The 25,787-nt window shown below is 41.2% G+C and overlaps 1 protein-coding gene across 7 annotated transcripts in view; it reads right to left on the bottom strand.

Annotated features, from left to right (window-relative positions):
- LOC110496558 (uncharacterized) overlaps positions 1–25,787 on the bottom strand; it is a 135,177-nt gene that overhangs the window by 29,949 nt on the left and 79,441 nt on the right. For all 7 annotated transcript variants that reach the window (XM_036953312.2, XM_036953309.2, XM_090209075.1 and 4 more), the window contains exons 16-37: positions 25,596–25,700; positions 25,216–25,254; positions 24,977–25,021; positions 24,830–24,865; positions 24,548–24,670; positions 24,333–24,368; positions 20,820–20,981; positions 20,645–20,689; positions 20,465–20,500; positions 13,821–13,874; positions 12,927–12,977; positions 12,664–12,798; positions 12,202–12,237; positions 11,202–11,309; positions 10,105–10,227; positions 5,378–5,431; positions 4,676–4,717; positions 2,127–2,162; positions 1,940–1,993; positions 1,734–1,802; positions 1,518–1,571; positions 1,103–1,129 (exon numbers count right to left, since the gene is read on the bottom strand). In XM_036953312.2, coding sequence (XP_036809207.2) covers positions 1,103–1,129; positions 1,518–1,571; positions 1,734–1,802; positions 1,940–1,993; positions 2,127–2,162; positions 4,676–4,717; positions 5,378–5,431; positions 10,105–10,227; positions 11,202–11,309; positions 12,202–12,237; positions 12,664–12,798; positions 12,927–12,977; positions 13,821–13,874; positions 20,465–20,500; positions 20,645–20,689; positions 20,820–20,981; positions 24,333–24,368; positions 24,548–24,670; positions 24,830–24,865; positions 24,977–25,021; positions 25,216–25,254; positions 25,596–25,700 — 1,470 coding nt within the window. The remainder of the gene's footprint in view (positions 1–1,102; positions 1,130–1,517; positions 1,572–1,733; positions 1,803–1,939; positions 1,994–2,126; positions 2,163–4,675; positions 4,718–5,377; positions 5,432–10,104; positions 10,228–11,201; positions 11,310–12,201; positions 12,238–12,663; positions 12,799–12,926; positions 12,978–13,820; positions 13,875–20,464; positions 20,501–20,644; positions 20,690–20,819; positions 20,982–24,332; positions 24,369–24,547; positions 24,671–24,829; positions 24,866–24,976; positions 25,022–25,215; positions 25,255–25,595; positions 25,701–25,787) is intronic.

Here is a 25,787-nt window from a genome sequence, read left to right as displayed (position 1 = left end):
TCCTAGTCCTGTTCAGTTGGTCTGATGGTAGCACTAATTAATAATCCTAGTCCTTTTCAGTTGGTCTGATGGTAGCACTAATTAATAATCCTAGTCCTGTTCAGTTGGTCTGATGGTAGCTCTAATTAATAATCCTAGTCCTGTTCAGTTGGTCTGATGGTAGCTCTAATTAATAATCCTAGTCCTGTTCAGTTGGTCTGATGGTAGCTCTAATTAATAATCCTAGTCCTTTTCAGTTGGTCTGATGGTAGCACTAATTAATAATCCTAGTCCTTTTCAGTTGGTCTGATGGTAGCTCTAATTAATAATCCTAGTCCTTTTCAGTTGGTCTGATGGTAGCTCTAATTAATAATCCTAGTCCTGTTCAGTTGGTCTGATGGTAGCTCTAATTAATTATCCTAGTCCTTTTCAGTTGGTCTGATGGTAGCTCTAATTAATAATCCTAGTCCTGTTCAGTTGGTCTGATGGTAGCTCTAATTAATAATCCTAGTCCTGTTCAGTTGGTCTGATGGTAGCTCTAATTAATAATCCTAGTCCTGTTCAGTTGGTCTGATGGTAGCTCTAATTAATAATCCTAGTCCTTTTCAGTTGGTCTGATGGTAGCTCTAATTAATAATCCTAGTCCTGTTCAGTTGGTCTGATGGTAGCACTAATTAATAATCCTAGTCCTGTTCAGTTGGTCTGATGGTAGCTCTAATTAATAATCCTAGTTCTGTTCAGTTGGTCTGATGGTAGCACTAATTAATAATCATAGTCCTGTTTAGTTGGTCTGCTGGTAGCACTAATTAATAATCCTAGTCCTGTTCAGTTGGTCTGATGGTAGCACTAATTAATAATCCTAGTCCTGTTCTTAAAGCTCCTTTACTTCCCTTGTCTATTTGGATCCCACACACTTGTCACCTCCTCTGCTACTCTGTCTGTGCCTTGAGGGTGTGTGTGTGTGTGTGTGTGTTTGTGTGCGTGTAAGCATCTGCCTATGTGTGTGTGTGTGTGTGTGTGTGTGTGTGTGTGTGTGTGTGTGTGCTGGTGAAGCATCCCCAGTGATTACCATCTGTTACCCCCTGCCTCCAAACCTCTTAATCTTCAGAAATGCTAGGTTTACCTTGTCCCCCTTGGCTCCGTCAGTTCCCTGCAAGACAGAACACACACACACACACACACACACACATACACACACACACACACACAGACACACACACACACACACACACACACACACACAGAGTTAGTGTGGCCTTGTCATTGCAGACGATAAAGCTTGCAAGGAAAGTAGTCAGGAGCAGAGAGGGGCGACAAGAGACACTATGGCTCTGTTATGGATTGAGGCGGCCTTCATTAGCTATTAGACTAAATATAATCATCTTTAAACTTTAAAAACACTGACTCTGAGTCTGTAGAAACTAGTGATCTTAGCTCATACACTGTTACACAGTACTATGAAAGGTATACAATTCACACTGACTACACAATTCCAATACTATGTGACTGCGTTGTGTTTTCAATGTGACGCCACTCACATCTCTTCCATCAGCTCCTGGGATTCCATTGGATCCACCTTTGCCGTCTTTACCCTGGGTTGGGAATGGGATAAGTATGGAGGCAGCAATCACTCAATGGCTTTGACTAGAGTTAATACACATATGCATGCACACACACACACACACACACACACACACACACACACACACACACACACACACACACACACACACACACACACACACACCTCTTACCTGGGGTCCTGTAACACCTACACCCATGGGCCCCTGTGGCCCTGGAGGCCCCTCCTCTCCTTTAGGACCCTGTGAAAAGCAAATACACACACACAAGAATGAGAACTTTGTGGCTGTGTGTGTGTGTGTGTTTATGTGTTGATGCACGTATAATGTATGTATGTGTGTGTGTGTGTGTGTGTGTGTGTGTGTGTGTGTGTGTGTACCATGTCCCCAGCAGGCCCAACTGGTCCAGTAAGTCCTCTAATTCCCTGAGGACCCTGTAGAGGAGCAGCATGATGCAAATTAACATGATAGAAGGAGACTACAGAGACCATTATACAGTACATACTAGAGGCAATCTTATTTAATATGTATTTCATAATTATTTAATCTAATATTTTTTGGACTTACTGCCACCCCTGGTAGGCCTCTGGGTCCTTCTGCTCCCTGAAAATAGGAGAGAGAGAGAGCGAGAGAGCGAGAGAAAGGTTTAAAGAGATGGGTGGTGAGTTGAGCTTAGAGACAAACAGATGATTCATCAACAGTAGAACAATGGCTGAACCTTCATGAACAAGTCTGGATATTGTCTTCCTCATTCCATCTCTCATTCCCATCACACATGCTCTCGTTGCTTCGTGTGTATGTGTCTTGTGTGTGCGCGTGAGTTTTTGTGTGTGTTTGTACACAAACCTGCATGTGTGTGTATACAGTATATCTGATTACCTATAAACTTGAGGAATGTTAGCATGTTGATGCAGACTGTGAGCATGTTGATCCTGAAGGAATGTTAGCATGTTGATTCAGAAGAAATGTTAACATGTTGATGCAGACTGTTAGCATGTTGATCCTGAAGGAATGTTAGAATGTTGATCCAGAAGGAATGTTAACATGTTGATCCAGAAGGAATGTTAACACGTTGATCCAGAAGGAATGTTAGAATGTTGATCCAGAAGGAATGTTAACATGTTGATCCAGAAGGAATGTTAGTATGTTGATCCAGAAGGAATGTTAATCCAAATGATGTGGAAACAACATTTATTCAACCAGCCCAGTGGATATGTGGGTAATAAAAAAAATGTAAGTATGGGAAAGCTTCAGAAAAACAGCACCAAAAATGTATTTTGAGGTGAGCAATCTCTTCAATGTTTACGAGTCAAACTCATTCCACGGTGGGTCGAGTGTCTGCGGGTTTTCGCTTCTCCCTTGTACTTGATTGATGAATTCTTTGGACACTGTGTTGACTAACCTCCAAACGAGCTTCAATGCCATACAATTCTCCTTCCGTGGTCTCCAACTGCTCTTAAACCCTAGTGAAACTAAATGCATACTTTTCAACCGTTCGCTGCCTGCACCTGCCCGCCCGACTAGCATCACTACTCTGTACGGTTCTGACTTACAATATGTGGACCCTACAAATACCTAGGTGTCTGGCTAGACTGTAACCTCGCCTTCCAGACTTATATTAAACATCTCCAATCCAAAATCAAATCTAGAATCGGCTTCCTATTTCGCAACAAAGCCTTCTTCACTCACGCCGCCAAACTTACCCTAGGAAAACTGACTATCCTACCGATCCTCGACTTCAGCGATGTCATTTACAAAATAGCTTCCAATACTCTAAACAGCAAACTGGATGCAGTCTATCACCAAACGAGCTTCAATGCCATACAATTCTCCTTCCGTGGTCTCCAACTGCTCTTAAACCCTAGTGAAACTAAATGCATACTTTTCAACCGTTCGCTGCCTGCACCTGCCCGCCCGACTAGCATCACTACTCTGTACGGTTCTGACTTACAATATGTGGACCCTACAAATACCTAGGTGTCTGGCTAGACTGTAACCTCGCCTTCCAGACTTATATTAAACATCTCCAATCCAAAATCAAATCTAGAATCGGCTTCCTATTTCGCAACAAAGCCTTCTTCACTCACGCCGCCAAACTTACCCTAGGAAAACTGACTATCCTACCGATCCTCGACTTCAGCGATGTCATTTACAAAATAGCTTCCAATACTCTAAACAGCAAACTGGATGCAGTCTATCACAGTGCCATCCGTTTTGTCACCAAAGCCCCTTATACCACCCACCACTGCGACCTTTATGCTCTAGTCGACTGGCCCTCGCTACATATTCGTCACCAGACCCACTGGCTCCAGGTCATCTATATGTTTATGCTAGGTAAAGCTCCGCCTTATCTCAGCTCACTGGTCACGATAACCACACCCACCCGTAGCACGAGCTCCAGCAGGTATATCTCACTGGTCATCCCCAAAGTCAACACCTTCGGCTGCCCTTCCTTCCAGTTCTCAGCTGCCAGTGACTGGAACGAATTGCAAAAATCGCTGAAGCTGGAGACTTTTATTTCCCTCACTAACTTTAAACATCAGCTATCTGAGCAGCTAACCGATCGCTGCAGCTGTACAGAGTCCATCTGTAAATAGCCCACCCAATCTACCTATCTCATCCCCATATTGTTTTTATTTACTTTTCTGCTCTTTTGCACACCAGTATTTCTACTTGCACATCACCATCTGCTCATCTATGACTCCAGTGTTATTTGATAAATTGTAATTACTTCGCTACTATGGCCTATTTATTGGCTTACCGCCTCACGCCATTAGCACACACTGTATATAGACTTAATTTTTTTTATATTGTGTTATTGACTGTACGCTTGTTTATTCCATGTGTAACTCTGTGTTGTTGTTTGTGTCGCACTGCTTTGCTTTATCTTGGCCAGGTCGCAGTTGTAAATGAGAACTTGTTCTCAACTAGCTTACCTGGTTAAATAAAGGTGAAATAAAAAATAAATACAAATAAGGTCACTGATTAGTAAAGAACTCCCCTCATCTGGTTGTCTAGGTCTTAATTGAAAGGAAAACCCAAAAACCATTAACCACTAGGCCCTCCATGGAATGAGTTTGACACATCTGACCTAGATGTTCAAAAAAATGTCTTACCTGAGATCCTGGGATGCCCACCCCTTCAACTCCTGGGTCACCCTACAGGGAGCAGCACAGACACACACACTGAGTCAGCACAGCCACACACACTGAGTCAGCATAGACACACACACTGAGTCAGCACAGACACACACACTGAGTCAGCACAGACACACACACTGAGTCAGCACAGCCACACACACTGAGTCAGCACAGCCACACACACTGAGTCAGCACAGCCACACACACTGAGTCAGCACAGCCACACACACAGTGAGTCAGCACAGCCACACACACACACACAGTGAGTCAGCACAGACACACACACACACAGACACACACACACACACACACACACACACACACACACACACACACACACACACACACACACACACACACACACACACACACACACACACACACACACACACACACACACACACACACACACACACACACACACACACACACACACACACACACACACACAGAGTCAGCACAGCCACACATACTGAGTCAGCACAGCCACACATACTGAGTCAGCACAGACACACACAGTGAGTCAGCACAGACACACACACTGAGTCAGCACAGACACACACACTGAGTCAGCACAGACACACACACTGAGTCAGCACAGACACACACAATGAGTCAGCCACTAGTGAAATTCACACCAACCCTTGTACGTGTGCATGGCAAATGATCATACTGTACCTGGCTTCCTTTTGGTCCTATAGGCCCTTGGACACCGGGAAGACCTGGTTTGCCCTGGTAGATGGAGAGATAGAAAGACATGATAGAGAAGACAAATAAAGAGTGTGTCACAAGTTTGGACACACTCAGCGCTCATTAAAGTTTTTATTTTATTTTTGTATTCTATTTATTTATTTTTTATTCTATTTTTGTATTCTATTTTCTACATTGTAGAATAATAGTGAAGAAATCAAAACTATGAAATAACACATATGGAATCATGTAGTAACAAAACAAAAAAGATATATATTTGAGATTCTTCAAAGTAGCCACTCTTGCCTTGATGACAGCTTTGCACACTCTTGGCATTCTCTCAACAAGCTTCATGAGGTAGTCACTTGGAATGCATTTCAATTAACTTCTTGGTGACAGGGGGGCAGTATTGAGTAGCTTGGATGAATAAGGTGCCCAGACTCTGTCCCAATATATGCATATTATTAGTATAATTGGATAGAAAACATTCTGAAGTTTCTATAACTGTTTGAATGAAGTCGGTGAGTATAACAGAACTCATACGGCAGGCGAAAACCTCAGATAAATCCAACCAGGTAGTGGGAAATCTGAGGTTTGTAGTTTTTCAACACTTTGCCATTCCAATATACAGTGTAAATCCGGTCATATTGCACTCCCTAAGGCTTCCACTAGATGTCAACAGTCTTTAGAACTTGGTTTGAGGCTTCTACTGTGAAGTGGGGGCGAATGAGAGGGGATTGAGCCAGGTGTCTGGCAGAGTGCCACAGGCTCGTGACGCGCGGTCGCGAGAGAGTTAGCTCTCGTTCCATTGCTTTTCTACAGACATAGGAATTCTCCGGTTGGAACATTATTGAAGATTTATGATAAAAACATCCTAAAGATTGATTCTATACTTAGTTTGACAGGTTTCTACGGGCTGTAACGTTTTGAACTTTTCGTCCGACGTTCGGCTGGACCTGAACGCGCGTTTGGATTTCTTTACAAAACGCCCTAACAAAAGAAGCTATTTGGACATAAATGATGAACTTTATCGAACAAATCAAACATTTATTGTGGAACTGAGATTCCTGGGAGTGCATTCTGATGAAGATCATCAAAGTTAACTGAATATTTATAATGCTATTTCTGACTAATGTTGACTACATAATATGGCGGATATCTTTTTGGCTGCTTTGTTGTCTGAACGCTGTACTCAGATTGCATGGTTTAATTTTTCCGTAAAGTTTTTTTTTAAATCTGACACAGCGGTTGCATTAAGGAGAAGTATATATCTAATTCCATGTATAACACATGTATTTTCAGAAATGAGTATTTCTGTAAATTGATGTGGCTATCTGCAAAGTCACGGCATGTTTTAGAACTATGGACGTAACTCGCTAATGTAACATGAGATTTTTTTAAATAAATACAATGCCTTGCGAAAGTATTCGGCCCCCTTGAACTTTGCGACCTTTTGCCACATTTCAGGCTTCAAACATAAAGATATAAAACTGTATTTTTTTGTGAAGAATCAACAACAAACGGGACACAATCATGAAGTGGAACGACATTTACTGGATATTTCAAAGTTTTTTAACAAATCAAAAACTGAAAAATTGGGTGTGCAAAATTATTCTGCCCCCTTAAGTTAATACTTTGTAGCGCCACCTTTTGCAGCGATTACAGCTGTAAGTCTCTTGGGGTATGTCTCTATCAGTTTTGCACATCGAGAGACTGAACTTTTTTCCCATTCCTCCTTGCAAAACAGCTCGAGCTCAGTGAGGTTGGATGGAGAGCATTTGTGAACAGCAGTTTTCAGTTCTTTCCACAGATTCTCGATTGGATTCAAGTCTGGACTTTGACTTGGCCATTCTAACACCTGGATATGTTTATTTTTGAACCATTCCATTGCAGATTTTGCTTTATGTTTTGGATCATTGTCTTGTTGGAAGACAAATCTCCGTCCCAGTCTCAGGTCTTTTGCAGACTCCATCAGGTTTTCTTACAGAATGGTCCTGTATTTGGCTCCATCCATCTTCCCATCAATTTTAACCATCTTCCCTGTCCCTGCTGAAGAAAAGCAGGCCCAAACCATGATGCTGCCACCACCATGTTTGACAGTGGGGATGGTGTGTTCAGGGTGATGAGCTGTGTTGCTTTTACGCCAAACATAACGTCTTGCATTGTTGCCAAAAAGTTCCATTTTGGTTTCATCTGACCAGAGCACCTTCTTCCACATGTTTGGTGTGTCTCCCAGGTGGCTTGTGGCAAACTTTAAATGACACTTTTTATGGATATCTTTAAGAAATGGCTTTCTTCTTGATACTCTTCCATAAAGGCCAGATTTGTGCAATATACAACTGATTGTTGTCCTATGGACAGAGTCTCCCACCTCAGCTGTAGATCTCTGCAGTTCATCCAGAGTGATCATGGGCCTCTTGGCTGCATCTCTGATCAGTCTTCTCCTTGTATGAGCTGAAAGTTTAGAGGGACGGCCAGGTCTTGGTAGATTTGCAGTGGTCTGATACTCCTTCCATTTCAATATTATCGCTTGCACAGTGCTCCTTGGGATGTTTAAAGCTTGGGAAATCTTTTTGTATCCAAATCCGGCTTTAAACTTCTTCACAACAGTATCTCGGACCTGCCTGGTGTGTTCCTTGTTCTTCATGATGCTCTCTGCGCTTTTAACGGACCGCTGAGACTATCACAGTGCAGGTGCATTTATACAGAGACTTGATTACACACAGGTGGATTGTATTTATCATCATTAGTCATTTAGGTCAACATTGGGTCATTCAGAGATCCTCACTGAACCTCTGGAGAGAGTTTGCTGCACTGAAAGTAAAGGGGCTGAATAATTTTGCACGCCCAATTCTTCAGTTTTTGATTTGTTAAAAAAGTTTGAAATTTCCAATAAATGTCATTCCACTTCATGATTGTGTCCCACTTGTTGTTAATTCTTCACAAAAAAATACAGTTTTATATCTTTATGTTTGAAGCCTGAAATGTGGCAAAAGGTTGCAAAGTTCAAGGGGGCCGAATACTTTCGGAAGGCACTGTATGCACTTTATCGAACAAAACATACATGTATTGGGTAACATGAAGTCCTATGAGTGTCATCTGATGAAGATCATCAAAGGTTAGTGATACATTTGATCTCTATTTGTGCCTTTTGTGACTTCTCTCTTTGGCTGGAAAAATGGCGGTGTTTTTCTGTGACTTGGTGGTGACCAAACATAATCGTTTGTGGTGCTTTCACTGTAAAGCTTTTTTTTTTAAATCAGACAATGTGGCTGGATTAAGGAGAATTGTATCTTTAAAATGGTGTAAAATACTTGTATGCTTGAGGAATTTTAATTATGAGATTTTTGTTGTTTTGAATTTGGCGCCCTGCACTTTCACTGGCTGTTGGCGAGGTGGGACGCTACCGTCCCACATATCCCAGAGAGGTTTTAACAGGTATGCCTTGTTAGAAGTTAATTTGTGGAATTTCTTTCCTTCTTAATGCGTTTGAGCCAATCAGTTGTGTTGTGACAAGGTAGGGGTGGTATACAGAAGATAACCCTATTTGGTAAAATACCAAGTCCATATTATAGCAAGAACAGCTCAAATAAGCAAAGAGAAACGACAGTGGATTATTACTTTAGGACATGAATGTCAGTCAATCCGGAAGATTTCAAGAACTTTGAAAGTTTCTTCAAGTGCAGTCGCAAAAACCGTCAAGTGCAATGATGAAACTGGCTCTGATGAGAACTGCCACAGGAAAGGAAGACCAAGAGTTACTGTACCTATGCTGCAGAGGACAAGTTCATTAGAATTAACTGCACCTCAGATTGCAGCCAAAATAAATGCTTCACAGAGTATAAGTAACAGACACATCTCAACATCAACTGTTCAGACTGCATGAATGAGGTCATCATGGTTGAATTGATGCAAAGAAACCACTGCTAAAGGACACCAATAAGAAGAAGAGACTTGATTGGGCCAAGAAACATGAGCAATAGACATTAGACTGGTGGACATCTGTTCTTTGGTCTGATGAATCCAAATTTGAGATTTTTGCTTCCAACCATGTCTTGTGAGACGCAGAGTAGGTGAATGGATGATCTCGGATGATTCTGCATGTGTGGTTTCCACCGTGAAGCATGGAGGAGGAGGTGTGATGGTGCTTTGCTGGTGACACTGTCAGTGATTTATTTATAATTCAAGGCACAGTTAACCAGCATGGCTACCATAGCATTTTGCAGCAATACGCCATCCCATCTGGTTTGCGCTTAGTGGGACTATCATTTGTTTTTCAACAGGACAATGACCCAACACCTCCAGGGTGTGTAAGGGCTATTTGACCAAGAAGGAGAGTGATGGAGTGCTACATCAGAGTGAATGAAAAGCAGCCAACAAGTGCTCAGCATATGTGGGAACTCCTTCAAGACTGTTGGAAAACCATTCCAGGTGAAGCTGGTTGAGAGAATGCAAAGCTGTCATCAAGGCAAAGGGTGTTAGTTTAAAGAATCTCAAATATAAAATATATTTGGATTTTTTTAACACTTTTTTGGTTACCACATGATTCCATATGTGTTATTTCATAGTGTTGATGTCTCCACTATTATTCTACAAGGTAGAAAAAATATTAAGAAAAACCCTTGAATGAGAAGAGGTGTCCAAACATTTCACTGGTACTGTATGTGTAGAGCTAAAACAGTACATCTCAAAGGTCAGTCATGCTGCAGACTTACATGTTTCCCTGCTTTCCCCTCTCCTGGGGGTCCCGGGTTGCCCCTCTCTCCCTTGGCTCCCTGCACCCCTCCTACACCCATCTGCCGTCCAGAGACAGGCACACAGCTCTCACACGCATCTCCCTGGTGATAGATACAACACAACAACAGTCAACAAGAGAGAGAACAGTCTGGGTGAGTTGGTTACATTATATAGTTAGACAGGCAGACAGACAGACTATAGATAGACGCAACGTCAGCACAAGAACTGTTCGGAGGAGGAATAATGGTAAGGGGCTGTTTTTCATGGTTCGGGCTAGGTCCCTTAGTTCCAGTGAAGGGAAATGTTAATGCTACAGCATACAATGACATTCTTGACAATTCTGATCTTCCAACGTTTTGGCAACAGTTTGGGGAAGGCCCTTTCCTGTTTCAGCATGGCAATACCCCCGTGCACAAAGCGAGGGCCATACCGAAATGGTTTGTCGAGATTGGTGTGGAAGAACTTGACTGGCCTGCACAGAGCCCTGACCTTAACCCCATCGGACACCTTTGGGATGAATTGGAACGCCGACTGCGAGCCAGGCCTAATCGCCCAACACCAGTGCCCGACCTCACTAATGCTCTTGTGGCTGAATGGAAGTAAGTCCCCGCAGCAATGTTCCAACATCTAGTGAAAAGCCTTCCCAGAAGAGTGGAGGCTGTTATAGCAGCAAACGGGGACCAACTCCATATTAATACCCATGATTTTGTGAATGAGATGTTTGACGGTCATGTAGCGTAGATAGATATATATTTAATTAGTTCTTTAGTTAGATAGATAGTTTGATTGTTAGTTAGATGGATAGTTAGATAGTTATATTGTTAAATAGTTAGTTAGTTCATCTGCTATACATGTTGTTGAAGATAGTTTATTTAATTAACAGCCTTTTATAGCATCATCTTTAATAAGCTTATGCAATCTTATATTCACAATCTATATAGGCATAAGGATATGTTATAAGATAGATATCTTGGACAGATAAGGGAGATGGACGGATAAACAGCCAGAAAGCCAGCCAACTAACCATCCAGACAGTCAGGCTGACTCATTGATTGGTTGGTTGGGTGTTCCATACCTTCTCTCCCTTCAGTCCAGTTAGTCCATCCCGACCAGGCTCTCCAGGCAGGCCCTGGGTTCCATGGGTGCCGGCTAATCCTTGGTCTCCCTGCTCACCCTGGTCGCCCTAGCAACAGAGACATATGCATTTGATCAACAATAGGGATCTGGTCTGTGACTCGTACATGAACATTCATAAATAAAGATAATATAACTTTAGTCCAAAAATCATTCAAGCCATGTCTATGAATGAAGACTAATTATCAATAGGCTTAATCTGGGTTTGTGATACCAGATTCTTCAATTGTATTTTAACTGCCAGTCTTAGCTCAGGTAAAATCAGTGCGTGCTACAGATTCAAGGTAATTTAAGGTGGTCCGACTGACTCCTCAGAGGTCCTACACTTTTTTAAGGTGGGCTGATTTTCCAGTGGACTTCCCAGTTTATAGGGACTACGGTTATTTAAATTGGACCAAGCCCTCCGGGGACCTAAAGTTAACTTAAGATGGACTCATTTGCGGATGGGACCGGAGGCGTTTCTAGGTTTTCCTAATGATTGCCTGGTTTAAGGTGGTCTGAGGACCCCAGAGGCACGAGTTAATCTAATGTAGTCTGATTTCTCTGCAGTGGTTTTAGGGGTATCTGCTCATTTAAGGAGGACTAAAGTACCCTGAGATATTAGATGATTTAAGGCGGTCTAGGCTGCTTGTTCCCTGGGGAAACAGGCTACATTCAAAATAGACTAATTTCCCTGGGTTATTCAATGTCTTATTTAAGGCGGACTGATTTTCCTGTGGACATTATGTTAACTAAGGTACTGAGTTCCCTAGGGACATAATTTAAGTCAATGTGATTGGATTTCTCTGCAAGCAACAAGGCTATTTAAGGTGGACTGAATTCCCCAGAGGCTTTGTCCCATATCCTGGCACTAGCTGAGAATGACTACATTACTGTCCCTTCGCATCTTTCAATTCTATTCAGAGACTTTTACAAAGAAAAACCTGTAATGAAGAACTTACCTTCTCTCCCCTTAGACCATCACGACCTGGCACACCCTGTACGAAGAGACAGGAAAAGACAGAGATTTAGAGTCATACGCACCTATAAGATTATGTACGCGCAGGCACGCACGCACGCACACCTGTGCAAGCCTCTTCAGATATAAACCCGTTGACACAGCGCTAACCACCGAGGCCCATGTAATTAAGCTGTGAGACACAGTCACTTACAATTTAATTGAGATTTATAGCTCACCTTGGCGTATCCTGTGGTAGGTGGAGGATTACCTGCATATGTCACGACTTTGCCAATATTTAAGTTGCAGACATACAGTGATCTAAGGTCAGTTTGGTGTTTTTAGTGGCATGTGTATGTTGTTGGCTTAGTCATGTTAAACAAGCATGGTCAAAGTAATGCAAACCAGGTTGACAAAGTAGGCAGAGTCCTCATAGCCCTCTTCTCTCCAGGTAGAGGGGTCTCACCTGTTTGCCGTCGATGCCCTCTCCTGCAGGCCCGGCGGGCCCTGGAGGGCCAGTTTCACCCGCTAGCACCTTGACGGAGGACGTCCCACTGCCCACCTCAGAGGGAGAAGACTGGCACACCCCACACGACGCACCCTGGGGTAGAGGGGAGAAACACTGGCTTAGGACTGTTGGCAAAAGATACACACGCACACACACATACAAACGTATAGACATACTTTCATGTGTAAAGATGTATGCACACAAACTAACACACACTTCACCTTCTCTCCTTTAGGGCCTGCAGTTCCTAGACCAGGAATCCCTGGATCTCCCTGTCAAAAGAATCACATAACAAAACACAACACATCAAACCAAAACACAACATAACACATCATACCAAAACACAACATAACATAACATACCAAAACACAACATAATATAACATATCATACCACAACACAACCTAACATAAAACAACACATCAAACCAAAACACAACACATCATACCAAAACACAACATAACATAACATACCAAAACACAACATAATTTAACATACCAAAACACAACATAATATAACATATCATACCAAAACACAACTTAATTTAACATATCATACCACAACACAACCTAACATAACACAACACATCAAACCAAAACATAACACATACCAAAGCACAACACAACATATCATACCAAACACAACATAACATATCATATCAAAACACAACACAACATAACATATCATATCAAAACACAACATAACATATCATACCAAAGCACAACACAACATATCATACCAAACACAACATAACATAACACATCATACCAAAACACAACATAACATATCATATCAAAACACAACACAACACAACATATCATACCAAACACAACATAAAACATCATACCAAAACACAACATAACACATCGTACCAAAACACAACATAACATATCATATCAAAACACAACATAACATATCATATCAAAACACAACATAACACATCATACCAAAACACAACATAACATATCATATCAAAACACAACATAACACATCATACCAAAACACAACATAACACATCATACCAAAACACAACATAACATATCATATCAAAACACAACATAACATGATGACATCACCCAGTATTAGATGTAGTGCTTGTTAGCTCCACCCTCTCACCTGTATCCCCTTCAGTCCATCCTTGCCACTAGGTCCTCTGGGTCCAGCTTTGCCCTATCAGATACATATAATGCCTTCAGAAAGTATTCACAACCCTTAACTTTTCCACATTTTCTTGTTACAGCCTGAATTTAAAATGGATTAAATTGAGATTTTGTGTCACTGGCCTACACACAATAACCCATAGTGTCAAAGTAAAATTATGATGTTTAATTTGATTTTTATTTAAAAAAAATTAAAGTTAAAATCTGACAAGTCAAGTCAATAAGTACTGAACCCCTTTGTCATGGCAAGCCTGAATAAGGTCAGGAGTAAAATTGTGCTTAAAAAGTCACATAATAAGTTGCATAGACTCTGTGTGCAATGATAGTGTTTAACATGATTTTTGAATGACTACCTCATTCATCCTTGCCCTCTAAATACACCTCTGCTGTTTTCAACCAAGATCTCAGCGATCACTGACTCATTGCCTGCATCCGTAATGGGTCAGCGGTCAAACGACCTCCACTCATTACTGTCAAACGCTCCCTGAAACACTTCAGCGAGCAGGCCTTTCTAATCGACCTGCCGGGGTATCCTGGAAGGATATTGATCTCATCCCGTCAGTAGAGGATGCCTGTTTTTTTTTTAAATGCCTTCCTCACCATCTTAAATAAGCATGCCCCTTTACATTTAGAACCAGGAACAGATATAGCCCTTGGTTCTCTCCAGACCTGACTGCCCTTAACCAACACAAAAACATCCTATGGCGTTCTGCATTAGAATCGAACAGCCCCCGTGATATGCAACTTTTCAGGGAAGCTAGAAACCAATATACACAGGCAGTTAGAAAAGCCAAGGCAAGCTTCCTGCAACACAAACTCAAAAAAGTTCTGGGACACTGTAAAGTCCATGGAGAATAAGAACACCTCCTCCCAGCTGGCCACTGCACTGAGGATAGGAAACACTGCCACCACTGATAAAGCCACTATAATTGAGAATTTCAATAAGCATTTTTCTACGGCTGGCCATGCTTTCCACCTGGCCACCCCTACCCTGGTCAACAGCCCTGCACCCCCCACAGCAACTCGCCCAAGCCATCCCCATTTCTCCTTCTCCCAAATCCAGTCAGCTGATGTTCTGAAAGAGCTGCAAAATCTGGACCCCTACAAATCAGCCGGGCTAGACAATCTGGACCCTCTCTTTCTAAAATGATCTGACAAAATTGTTGCAACCCCTATTAATAGCCTGTTCAACCTCTCTTTCGTGTAGTCTGAGATTCCCAAAGATTGGAAAGCAGCTGCGGTCATCCCAGTCCTAAAAGGGGGGGACACTCTTGACCCAAACTGCTACAGACCTATATCTATCCTACACTGCCTTTCTAAGGTCTTCGAAAGCCAAGTCAACAAACAGATTACAGACCATTTCGAATCCCACCATACCTTCTCCGCTATGCAATCTGGTTTCAGAGCTGGTCATGGGTGCACCTCAGCCACACTCAAGGTCGTAAACGATATCTTAACCGCCATCGATAAGAAACAATACTGTGCCGCCGTATTCATTGATCTGGCCAAGGCTTTCGACTCTGTCAATCACCACATCCTCATCAGCAGACTCGATAGCCTTGGTTTTTCAAATGGTTCACCAACTACTTCTCTGATAGAGTTCAGTGTGTCAAATCGGAGGGCCTGTTGTCCGGGCCTCTGGCAGTCTCTATGGGGGTGCCACAGGGTTCAATTCTTAGACCGACTCTCTTCTCTGTATACATCAATGACGTCGCTCTTGCTGCTGGTGTGTTAACAACCCTCCAGACGAGCTTCAATGTCATACAACTCTCCTTCCGTGGCCTCCAACTCCTCTTAAATACAAGTAAAACTAAATGCATGCTCTTTAACCGATCGCTGCCTGCACCTGCCCACCCGTCCAACATCACTACTCTGGCTCCAGGTCATCTACAAGACCCTGCTAGGTAAAGTCCCCCTTATCTCACCTCGCTGGTCACCATAGCAGCACCCACCTGTAGCACGCGCTCCAGCAGGTATATCTCTCTGGTCACCCCCAAAACCAATTCTTACTTTGGCTGCCTCTCCTTCCAGTTCTCTGCTGCCAATGACTGGAACGAACTGAAAAAAATCTCTGAAACTGGAAACACATCTCCCTCACTAGCTTTAAGCACCAGCTGTCAGAGCAGCTTACAGATTACTGCACCTGTACATGGCCCATCTATAATTTAGCCCAAACAACTACCTCTCCCCCTACTGTATTTATTTATTTATTTAGCTCCTTTGCACACCATTATTTCTATCTCTACTTTGCACATTCTTCCACTGCAAGTCTACCAATCCAGTGTTTTACTTGCTATATTGTATTTACTTCGCCACCATGGCCTTTTTTTGCCTTTACCTCCCTTATCTCACCTCATTTGCTCACATTGTATATAGACTTATTTTTCTACTGTATTATTGACTGTATGTTTGTTTTACTCCATGTGTTGTTGTTTGTGTCGAACTGCTTTGCTTTATCTTGGCCAGGTCGCAATTGTAAATGAGAACTTGTTCTCAACTTGCCTACCTGGTTAAATAAAGGTGAAATAAAATAAATAAATAAAATCCTCAGTCAAGCAGTGAATTTCAAACACAGATTCAACCACAAAGAATAGCGAGGTTTTCCAATGACTCACAAAAAAGTGCACCTACAGTATTGGTACAAAAAAAGCAGAAAATTCATATTAATTACACTTAGTTATTAATTACACTTTGGAGGGTGTATCAATACCCCCAGGCACCACAAAAATACAGCTGTCCTTTCTAACTCAGATGCTGGAGAGGAAGGAAACCGCTCAGGGATTTCACGATGAGGCCAATGGTGACTTTAAAACAGTTAAAGAGTATAATGGCTGTGAAAGGAGAAAACTGAGGATGGATCAACAACATTGTAGTTACCCAACGATACTAACCTAATTGACAGAGTGAAAAGAAGGAAGCCTGTACAGAATATTATTATTATATATATATATTATTTTGTAAAACTGCAAAAAATGTGGCAAAGAAATTAACTTTATGTCCTGAATACAAACCATTACTTTTGGGGCAAATCCAACACATCACTGAGTACCACTCTTCATATGCGTGGTGGTGACTGTATCATGTTATGGGTATGCTTGTTACTGGCAAGGATTAGGGAGTCTTTAAAAAAAATAACGGAACAGAGCTTCTGTAAGCACAGGCAAAATCCTAGAGGAAAACCTGGTTCATTCTCCCAGACACTTGGAGACAATTTCACATTTCAGCAGGACAATAACCTAAAATACAAGGCCAAATATACACTGGAGTTGATTACCAAGATGACATTAGATGTTCCTGAGTGACCAAGTTACAGTTTTGACTTAAATCGTCTTGAAAATCTATGGCAAGACTTGAAAATGGCTGTCTAGGAATTATGACAGAGCAACTTGACAGAGCTTGGAGAATTCCCAAAAATAATAATGTGCAAATATTGCATAAAGAATGACTCATAGCTGTAATTGCTGCCAAAGCTGAATTGAACATGTATTGACTCAGGGGGTCGAATACTCTTCTACTGAAGATATATTCATGTTTTTTTAACTTCTTTTTACAAATGTTAGAATTTGTCTTCTAATTTGACATTACAGAGTATTCTGTGTACATCATTGACAAAAAATGACAATTAAATCAATTTGAATCCCACTTTGTAACACAACAAAATAAAGAGGTGTGAATACTTTCGTAAGGCATTGTAGTTACAGTGCATTTCATCACTTTGTCTCCAAAGAGCCATACAACAGCCAACTGAACTCATTTTTGCAACTGTAATAAGCCCGAGGAAAGTATTTGATCATAAAATCAGATCCAACAATAATATCACGGGCCTATAAATCCAGGGGTTAAACCTGTTGAGGATATGGCAGATATACGCCCCCTTTGGAGAGATTGGGTACCCCTAGTAAACTGGAAAAAAAATCTTTCAAAAATTGTTAATATATGCAAATAAAAATTATTATTGGATAGAAAACACTCTAAAGATTCTAAAACCGTTGGAATTATGTCTGTAAGTATAGCAGAACTCACAGGGCAGGCATTCTTCCAAACTAGTTTCTGTGGCCATGAAAGTTGGAGCAACTTTGACGTCATGCCCCCACCCCTCCCAACCAGCTATGATTCTGGGGACACTTTCTATCTCTTCCGCTAGATGTCCTCTTTCATTAGAGCTTCAAACCGTTCAAATCGCGCGAGAATTGACCCTATGGGAGTGAAATTAGTGCGTGCCACGAGAGAATAGGCTGTGCGTATGGGCGCGAATTGGTCACAGTCATTCCTTTGTTTCCAGCACTGAAGAGAAGGGCAGACGATGGGCGATTGAATTGAAGTTTGTTTTGCACGTCTAAAACATCATAAAGCTTGCTTCTGCACTTAGTTTGACCTGTTTAGTCGACATATAATGTGTAATTTTGAAGTTTTGATGCGCAACTTATCCGGACCAGAGGACGTTTTGGGTGCATTTCAGCTGATGTTATTAGCAGTAGCTAATACAAAGACGCAAGACTTGAAACCAAACGATGTATTGGGTAAGTATGAAGCCTTCCAGAACATTCTGAACGAAGACCATCGAAGGTAAGGGAATATTTATGCTTAAATCTGTGTTTCTGTTGACTCCAACATTACGTGGAAATGTAGCTTGGAACTGAGCGCTGTCTCACAATATGGAATAGTGTGCGATTTCTGTAACGTTAAAAATAAATCTAACACAGCGGTTGCATAAAGAAGCAGTGTATCTTTCTAACTATATGTAGAACATGTATATTTAGTCAAAGTTTATGATGTCTATTTTACGTTATCTTGCCGCGCTACATAGATTTCCTGCGGGCGTTTTTGAGTAATTTCTGAAGGTGAACTCACTGTAAATGGACATTTATGGATATAAATGGCATATTATTGAAAAAAAAAAATATGTACTGTGTAATATGTCATATTACTGTCATCTGATGAAGATTTTCAAAAGGTTAGTGAGCGATTTATTTTTTAATCCTGCGTTTGTTGATTGCATGTTTTGGCTATTGAAATGAGCTGTGTCTGGTGGTGGTTTTACATATATATGTGCTATGTTTTCGCCGTAAAACATTTTAGAAATCTGACTTGCTGGCTAAATGAACAAGATGTTTATCTTTCATTTGAGCTATTGGACTTGTTAATGTGTGGAGGTTAAATATTTTTAAGAATATTTTTGCGTTCCATGCGCCACCGTTCCAGCTGCACGTGGGAGGGTTGATTCCCAATTGGGAACCAGTATCGTAGACAGGTTAAAAACAACGGTGTCATTGTACGCTGATGATTAATACTTTCTTTTAAACCAACAATTACAATCCCTCCACAGCCTCAAAGATGATCTAGATACTTTTTCTAACCTCTCTGGACTACAGTGTAGACATTGTTAATGTTGTAAATGACTATCGTAGCTGGAAATGCCTGATTATGTATGGAATATATATATATATATATATATATATATTTTTTTTTATTTAACCTTTATTTAACAAGGCAAGACCATTAAGAACAAATTCTTATTTTCAATGATGGTCTAGGAACAGTGGGTTAACTGGCTCGGGGATTTGAACTTGCAACAATTTCGGTTACTAGGCCAACGCTCTAACCACTAGGCTACCCTGTCGCCACCACATCTACATAGGCGTACAGTGGCCCATTATCAGCAACCATCACTCCTGTGTTCCAATGGCACGTTGGGTTAGCTAATCCAAGTTTATAATTTTAAAAGGCGAATTGATCATTAGAAAAACATTTTGCAATTATGTTAGCACAGCTGAAAACTGTTGTTCTGATTAAAGAAGCAATAAAACTGGCCTTCTTCAGACTAGTCAAGTATATGGAGCGTCAACATTTGTGGGTTCGATTACAGGCTCAAAATGTCCAGAAACAAAGAACTTTCTTCTGAAACGCGTCAGTCTCCATGGATTCTGGCCTTCTAGGCAGAGTTGCAAAGAAAAAGCCATATCTCAGACTGGCAATGAAAAGAAAAGATTAAGATGGGCAAAAGAACAGAGACACTGGACAGAGGAACTCTGTCTAGAAGGCCAGCATCCTGGAGTCGCCTCTTGACGGTTGACATTGAGACTGGTGTTTTGTAGCTTATTTTTGGTCGCAGATTCAGGAATGGAGAATCCACAAGGAAAGAAATTCCACAAATGTACTTTTAAGGAGGCACACCTGTTAATGAAGCTTCATGAAGCTGGTTGAGAGAATGCCAAGAGTGTGCAAAGCTGTCATCAAGGCAAAGGGTGGCTACTTTGAAGAATCTCAAATATAAATATATTTAATATATATATTTGTTTAACACTTGTTTGGTTACTACATGATTCCATATATGATAGTTCATAGTTTTGATCTCTTCACTATTATTCTACAATGTAGAAAATAGTAAAAAATAAACAAAACCCTTGACTGGTCCTGTATATTTACCCCCAAAATATGGGTTATTGGAAATTATGCAGAGAATTACATTGATGGAAGCCACAACATGTCTGCAATATTATTAAAGCTGATCTACCCCTCCCCCCCAAAACTACTATGATATAAAGAATGTTGAAAAAAGTATGCCATAAAGATTCTCTTAACATATGTATAAACTCTCACCGTTTTACCGTCAGCTCCTTTGCCACCAGTGTTACCCTGGAAACAAGAGGAAATGTAATGTCAACAGAACTGGCTTTTAAACTCAATGTTCAGTCTTTTATCTTATGTATGAAGTGTATTTTTGGTACGAAGTAACCTCAAACATCCTGAGCCCTATTGAGTTCCCTACTCAGCACTAACCTTCTCTCCTCTCAGCCCTGCCAGGCCACTGACTCCAGGTTCCCCCTGAGCAAGAGTTAACACAAATCACTTCCAGGTTAGAAACAGAACCTGGAACAACACAGAATGCACGCACTAACACGCACGCGCACACATACACACACACACATTCCATTCCAATAAAACACACTCTAACCTGTTCTCCCTTCTGTCCCAGCCCAGGTTTTCCTCTCTCTCCTTTGAGTTTCAGGGTTTGTTCCATGGCAACAAGGTTGGCAGCAGGTATTTCACTCAGGGTGGGGCACACAGCACATGCATCACCCTTTTCCCCTTTGACACCATCAGACCCCACCCCTCCCTGCCAAGCATACAGACACATATTATCACAGGGAGACAGGTTAGTGATAACACATACTAATAGGCATGTTTCCTTTGAGGTATAGCGTCTAATGTGGTGTCCCTAACAGATCCGTTATTCAACTATATCCAATGTGGTGTTTCCGAACAGATCAGTTAGTCAGCTTATTTTAATGTGGTGTCCCTAACAGATCAGTTATTCAACTATATCTAATGTGGTGTCCCTAACAGATCAGTTATTCAACTATATCTAATGTGGTGTCCCTAACAGATCCGTTATTCAACTATATCCAATGTGGTGTTTCCGAACAGATCAGTTAGTCAGCTTATTTTAATGTGGTGTCCCTAACAGATCAGTTATTCAGATATGTCTAATGTGGTGTCGTTAACAGATCAGTTAGTCAACTGTATCTAATGTGGTGTCCCTAACAGATCAGTTATTCCACTGTATCTAATGTGGTGTCCCTAACAGATCAGTTATTCAGATATGTCTAATGTGGTGTCCTTAACAGATCAGTTAGTCAACTGTATCTAATGTGGTGTCCCTAACAGATCAGTTATTTAGATATGTCTAATGTGGTGTCACTAACAGATGAGATAGTCAACTGTTTCTAATGTGTTGTCCCTAACAGATCAGTTATTCAGATATATCTAATTTGGTGTCCTTAACAGATCAGTTAGTCAACTGTACCAAATGTGGTGTCCAAACAGATCAGATAGTCAAGAAGGGATATACCCGAATAGTAGGATCAGCTATTATGTCACTCTTGTAGAATGTTAGCTCTGTAGAATATGGCCATACATAGTCTTGTTTGATCTACATCCGTTCATGCCTTAATGTCATGTACATAAATGTCTTGGATGTCCTATACATGCAAGTCTCTTGGAAGTACGCCAGGCGATCCTATGGAACTAAAGAGGACCTGTACACTGTAGTATGTTATCATGTGTTATACAAATATTACATTTGCACATCGTGGCTGTAGTACACTATGTTCTACAGCACTTATTCATAAGCTAAGTGAACACTATTTTGGGATGTAAGAACACTTTATATGAACCCAGATGTTAGCTGAGGTATCCTCAGTGTCAGAATGTCCCCCCTTTTTAAGGAAAGAAACAGATGGTCAATGTAAACATTGTAGACATTGGAGCCAATTGTGGTTTATGTTTGTGTTCATGAACCAGGACACTTGATGAAGAAGGGAGAGCCTCTTCTATAAATACTGTGTTCAGCCAAAGACTTGTTGAATTTAATTCTTGTAAAGCACTTTCACCCAAACAGGTCATTATTAAACCCTCTGAATTTCGTTTAAAGTATGTCAATTTTGTTCTATATTTTCAATACCATCCTTTAATTCATTTCTGAAAATCAGCTATATCTAATGTGGTGTCCCTAACATATCAGTTAATCAACTATATCCAATGTGGTGTCCCTAACAGATCAGTGAATCAACAAAATCGAATGTGGTGTCCATAACAGATCAGTTAGTCAACTATATCTAATCTAATGTGGTGTCCCTAACAGACCAGTTAGTCAACTATATCTAATCTAATGTGGTGTCCCTAACAGATCAGTTAGTCAACTCTATCTAATGTGGTGTCCCTAACAGATCAGTTAGTCAACTATATCTAATGTGGTGTCCATAACAGATCAGTTAGTCAACTATATCTAATCTAATGTGGTGTCCCTAACAGATCAGTTAGTCAACTATATCTAATCTAATGTGGTGTCCCTAACAGATCAGTTAGTCAACTATATATAATGTGGTGTCCCTAACAGACCAGTGAATCAACAAAATCGAATGTGGTGTCCCTAACAGACCAGTTAGTCAACTATATCTAATCTAATGTGGTGTCCCTAACAGATCAGTTAGTCAACTATATCTAATCTAATGTGGTGTCCCTAACAGATCAGTTAGTCAACTATATCTAATCTAATGTGGTGTCCCTAACAGACCAGTTAGTCAACTATATCTAATCTAATGTGGTGTCCCTAACAGATCAGTTAGTCAACTATATCTAATCTAATGTGGTGTCCCTAACATATCAGTTAGTCAACTATATCTAATCTAATGTGGTGTCCCTAACAGATCAGTTAGTCAACTATATCTAATGTGGTGTCCCTAACAGACCAGTTAGTCAACTATATCTAATCTAATGTGGTGTCCCTAACAGATCAGTTAGTCAACTATATCTAATGTGGTGTCCCTAACAGATCAGTTAGTCAACTATATCGAATCGAATGTGGTGTCCCTAACAGATCAGTTAGTCAACTATATCTAATCTAATGTGGTGTCCCTAACAGATCAGTTAGTCAACTATATCTAATGTGGTGTCCCTAACAGATCAGTTAGTCAACTATATCTAATCTAATGTGGTGTCCCTAACAGATCAGTTAGTCAACTATATCTAATGTGGTGTCCCTAACAGACCAGTGAATCAACTATATCTAATGTGGTATCCCTAACAGACCAGTGAATCAACTATATCTAATGTGGTGTCCCTAACAGATCAGTTAGTCAACTATATCTAATGTGGTGTCCCTAACAGATCAGTTATTCAGCTATATCTAATGTGGTGTCCCTAACAGATCAGTTAGTCAACTATATCTAATGTGGTGTCCCAAACAGATCAGCTAGTCAACTGTCTATAATGTGGTGTCCCTAACAGATCAGTTTATCAACTATATCTAATGTGCTGTTCCTAACAGATCAGGTAGTCAACTATATCTAATGTGGTGCCCCTTACAGATCAGTTATTCTAATGTGGTGTCTCTAACAGATCCGTTAGTCTAATGTGGTGCCCCTTACAGATCAGTTATTATAATGTTGTGTCCCTAACAGATCAGCTATTCAACTGTATCTAATGTGGTGTCCCTAACAGATCGGTTAGTGGACTATATCTAATGTGGTGCCCCTTACAGATCAGTTATTCTAATGTGGTGTCTCTAACAGATCCGTTAGTCTAATGTGGTGCCCCTTACAGATCAGTTATTATAATGTTGTGTCCCTAACAGATCAGTTAGTTTAATGTGGTGTCCCTAACAGATCAGTTAGTGTAATGTGGTGTCTCTAACAGATCAGTTAGTGTAATGTGGTGTCCCTAACAGATCAGTTAGTCTAATGTGGTATCCATAATATTTTAGTTAGTCTAATGTGGTGTCTAATGTGGTGTCTCTAACAGACCAGTTTGTGTTTGCCTATACATATTTATAGTTGTGTGCATTGGTATGCTGGTGTGTATGCATCTGTATGTGTGTGTACACAAGTGAGTTAGTGACTGTATGTAACCCATTCCCACAGCACATGAATGAAACATGAGATATAAATTAACAGGTGGGACTCTGTACCTTCTCTCCTGCCTTCCCATCTGCTCCTTGAAGACCCTAATGAATAGAAAAGAGGAGAGGAGATAGCGGGAGGAGAGAAGAGGAGAGGGAGAGAAGATGAGATTTGAAACATTCCTAGCTGTAAATTAACATTATTTTCTCATACAAAGCAAATTCCTTGATGACTATATCAAATGAAATAACCATATGAGCATTAAGGGTGCTGCATGTCTCACCGGCAGGCCAGGATCTCCTATCCCAGGGACCCCAGGCTCTCCTTTGGGCCCCGTCTTCCCATGGAGGGCCACAGTGTTGCCCAGGTCTGCAGACAGGACGGGACACACCTCACATGGGTCACCCTGATAGGGACAAAACCAAAGAGACACACAATGTCAACACACATCTCACATGATTGGCATTGATACACACAGAGATGGACAAACACATTCACAACCCATGCAGTATACTTCCTTACCCTAACCCTAACACACAAACCAGGACAGTGAGGGTTAACACACCTTATCTCCTTTACCACCACCAGGACCCCTAGGACCCTGAAAACACAACATCAATACAGTTTAGTAGAGCATGATAGTGAGGATGAGGTTCCAAATTACACACTGTCTAGGATACAAAACAGTGGTCTGAATGCATCCTGTACTCACAGGATCTCCTGGTTCTCCATCTTTCCCTGGTGTCCCAGAATGCCCCTGGACAGGAAGAGAGAAACAGGACTATAACCATAACAACCATTGTAACATTCCAGAAATGTACAGAAGTCTAGTTGTGGGATGTTGTCTTATCAAACAATATAATCTATATACAGTACTTCAATGTTCAAACTATGGCCTTGGAAGTTTTGAAGCAGAGTTTTAATTGGATTTAATTCAGATATATGTTTTACCTTGTCTCCCTTTGATCCAGGAGGTCCTCCAGGAGTGCCCTAGCATCAGAACAAAACACACCTCCATTCAAAAGAGTGATGAGCAACTATCCCCTTCTGTAACTGTCTCTCACTTCCTCTGTCTACCAGAGCCATACAAGAACAGACGCAAACGGCGTCTCCTCGAAGATGCTTCTTGGCTTCAGTCAAGGTTAACACACACAGCATCTCCTCCAAGATGTTCATATTACGCCTCTCTTTGCTTGCCATCCCAGCCCCAACTTGCCCAGTGCATTAAGCATCTGACAACTGGAGGATGAAGAGTTGTTATAACACGACACTGACCTCAAACCTGAGGATGGAAAGATAGAACAGAATTACAGAGCAGAGACACTACTCACTGGCAGGCCTGGCAGGCCTGGTTCTCCAATTCCTGGCATTCCTGGAAGTCCGGGTTTTCCCGGTTCTCCTGCTAGTCCTTCAGGCCCCAACTTTCCAGAGGTACCCTGGGAAAAAAAGTTCCTAGCGGTTAAAGTTCAAATAGATGCCAAAGTGGCATTAAACAGAAAATGGTAGTTTGATTTCGAGGGCCA

Source organism: Oncorhynchus mykiss, chromosome 18 (assembly GCF_057628025.1).
Source record: "Oncorhynchus mykiss isolate SJ-2025 chromosome 18, ASM5762802v1, whole genome shotgun sequence".
Classification (NCBI taxonomy): domain Eukaryota; kingdom Metazoa; phylum Chordata; class Actinopteri; order Salmoniformes; family Salmonidae; genus Oncorhynchus; species Oncorhynchus mykiss.
Note: the sequence above shows the minus strand (reverse complement) of the source record. Positions and strands in the feature narration are given on the sequence as shown.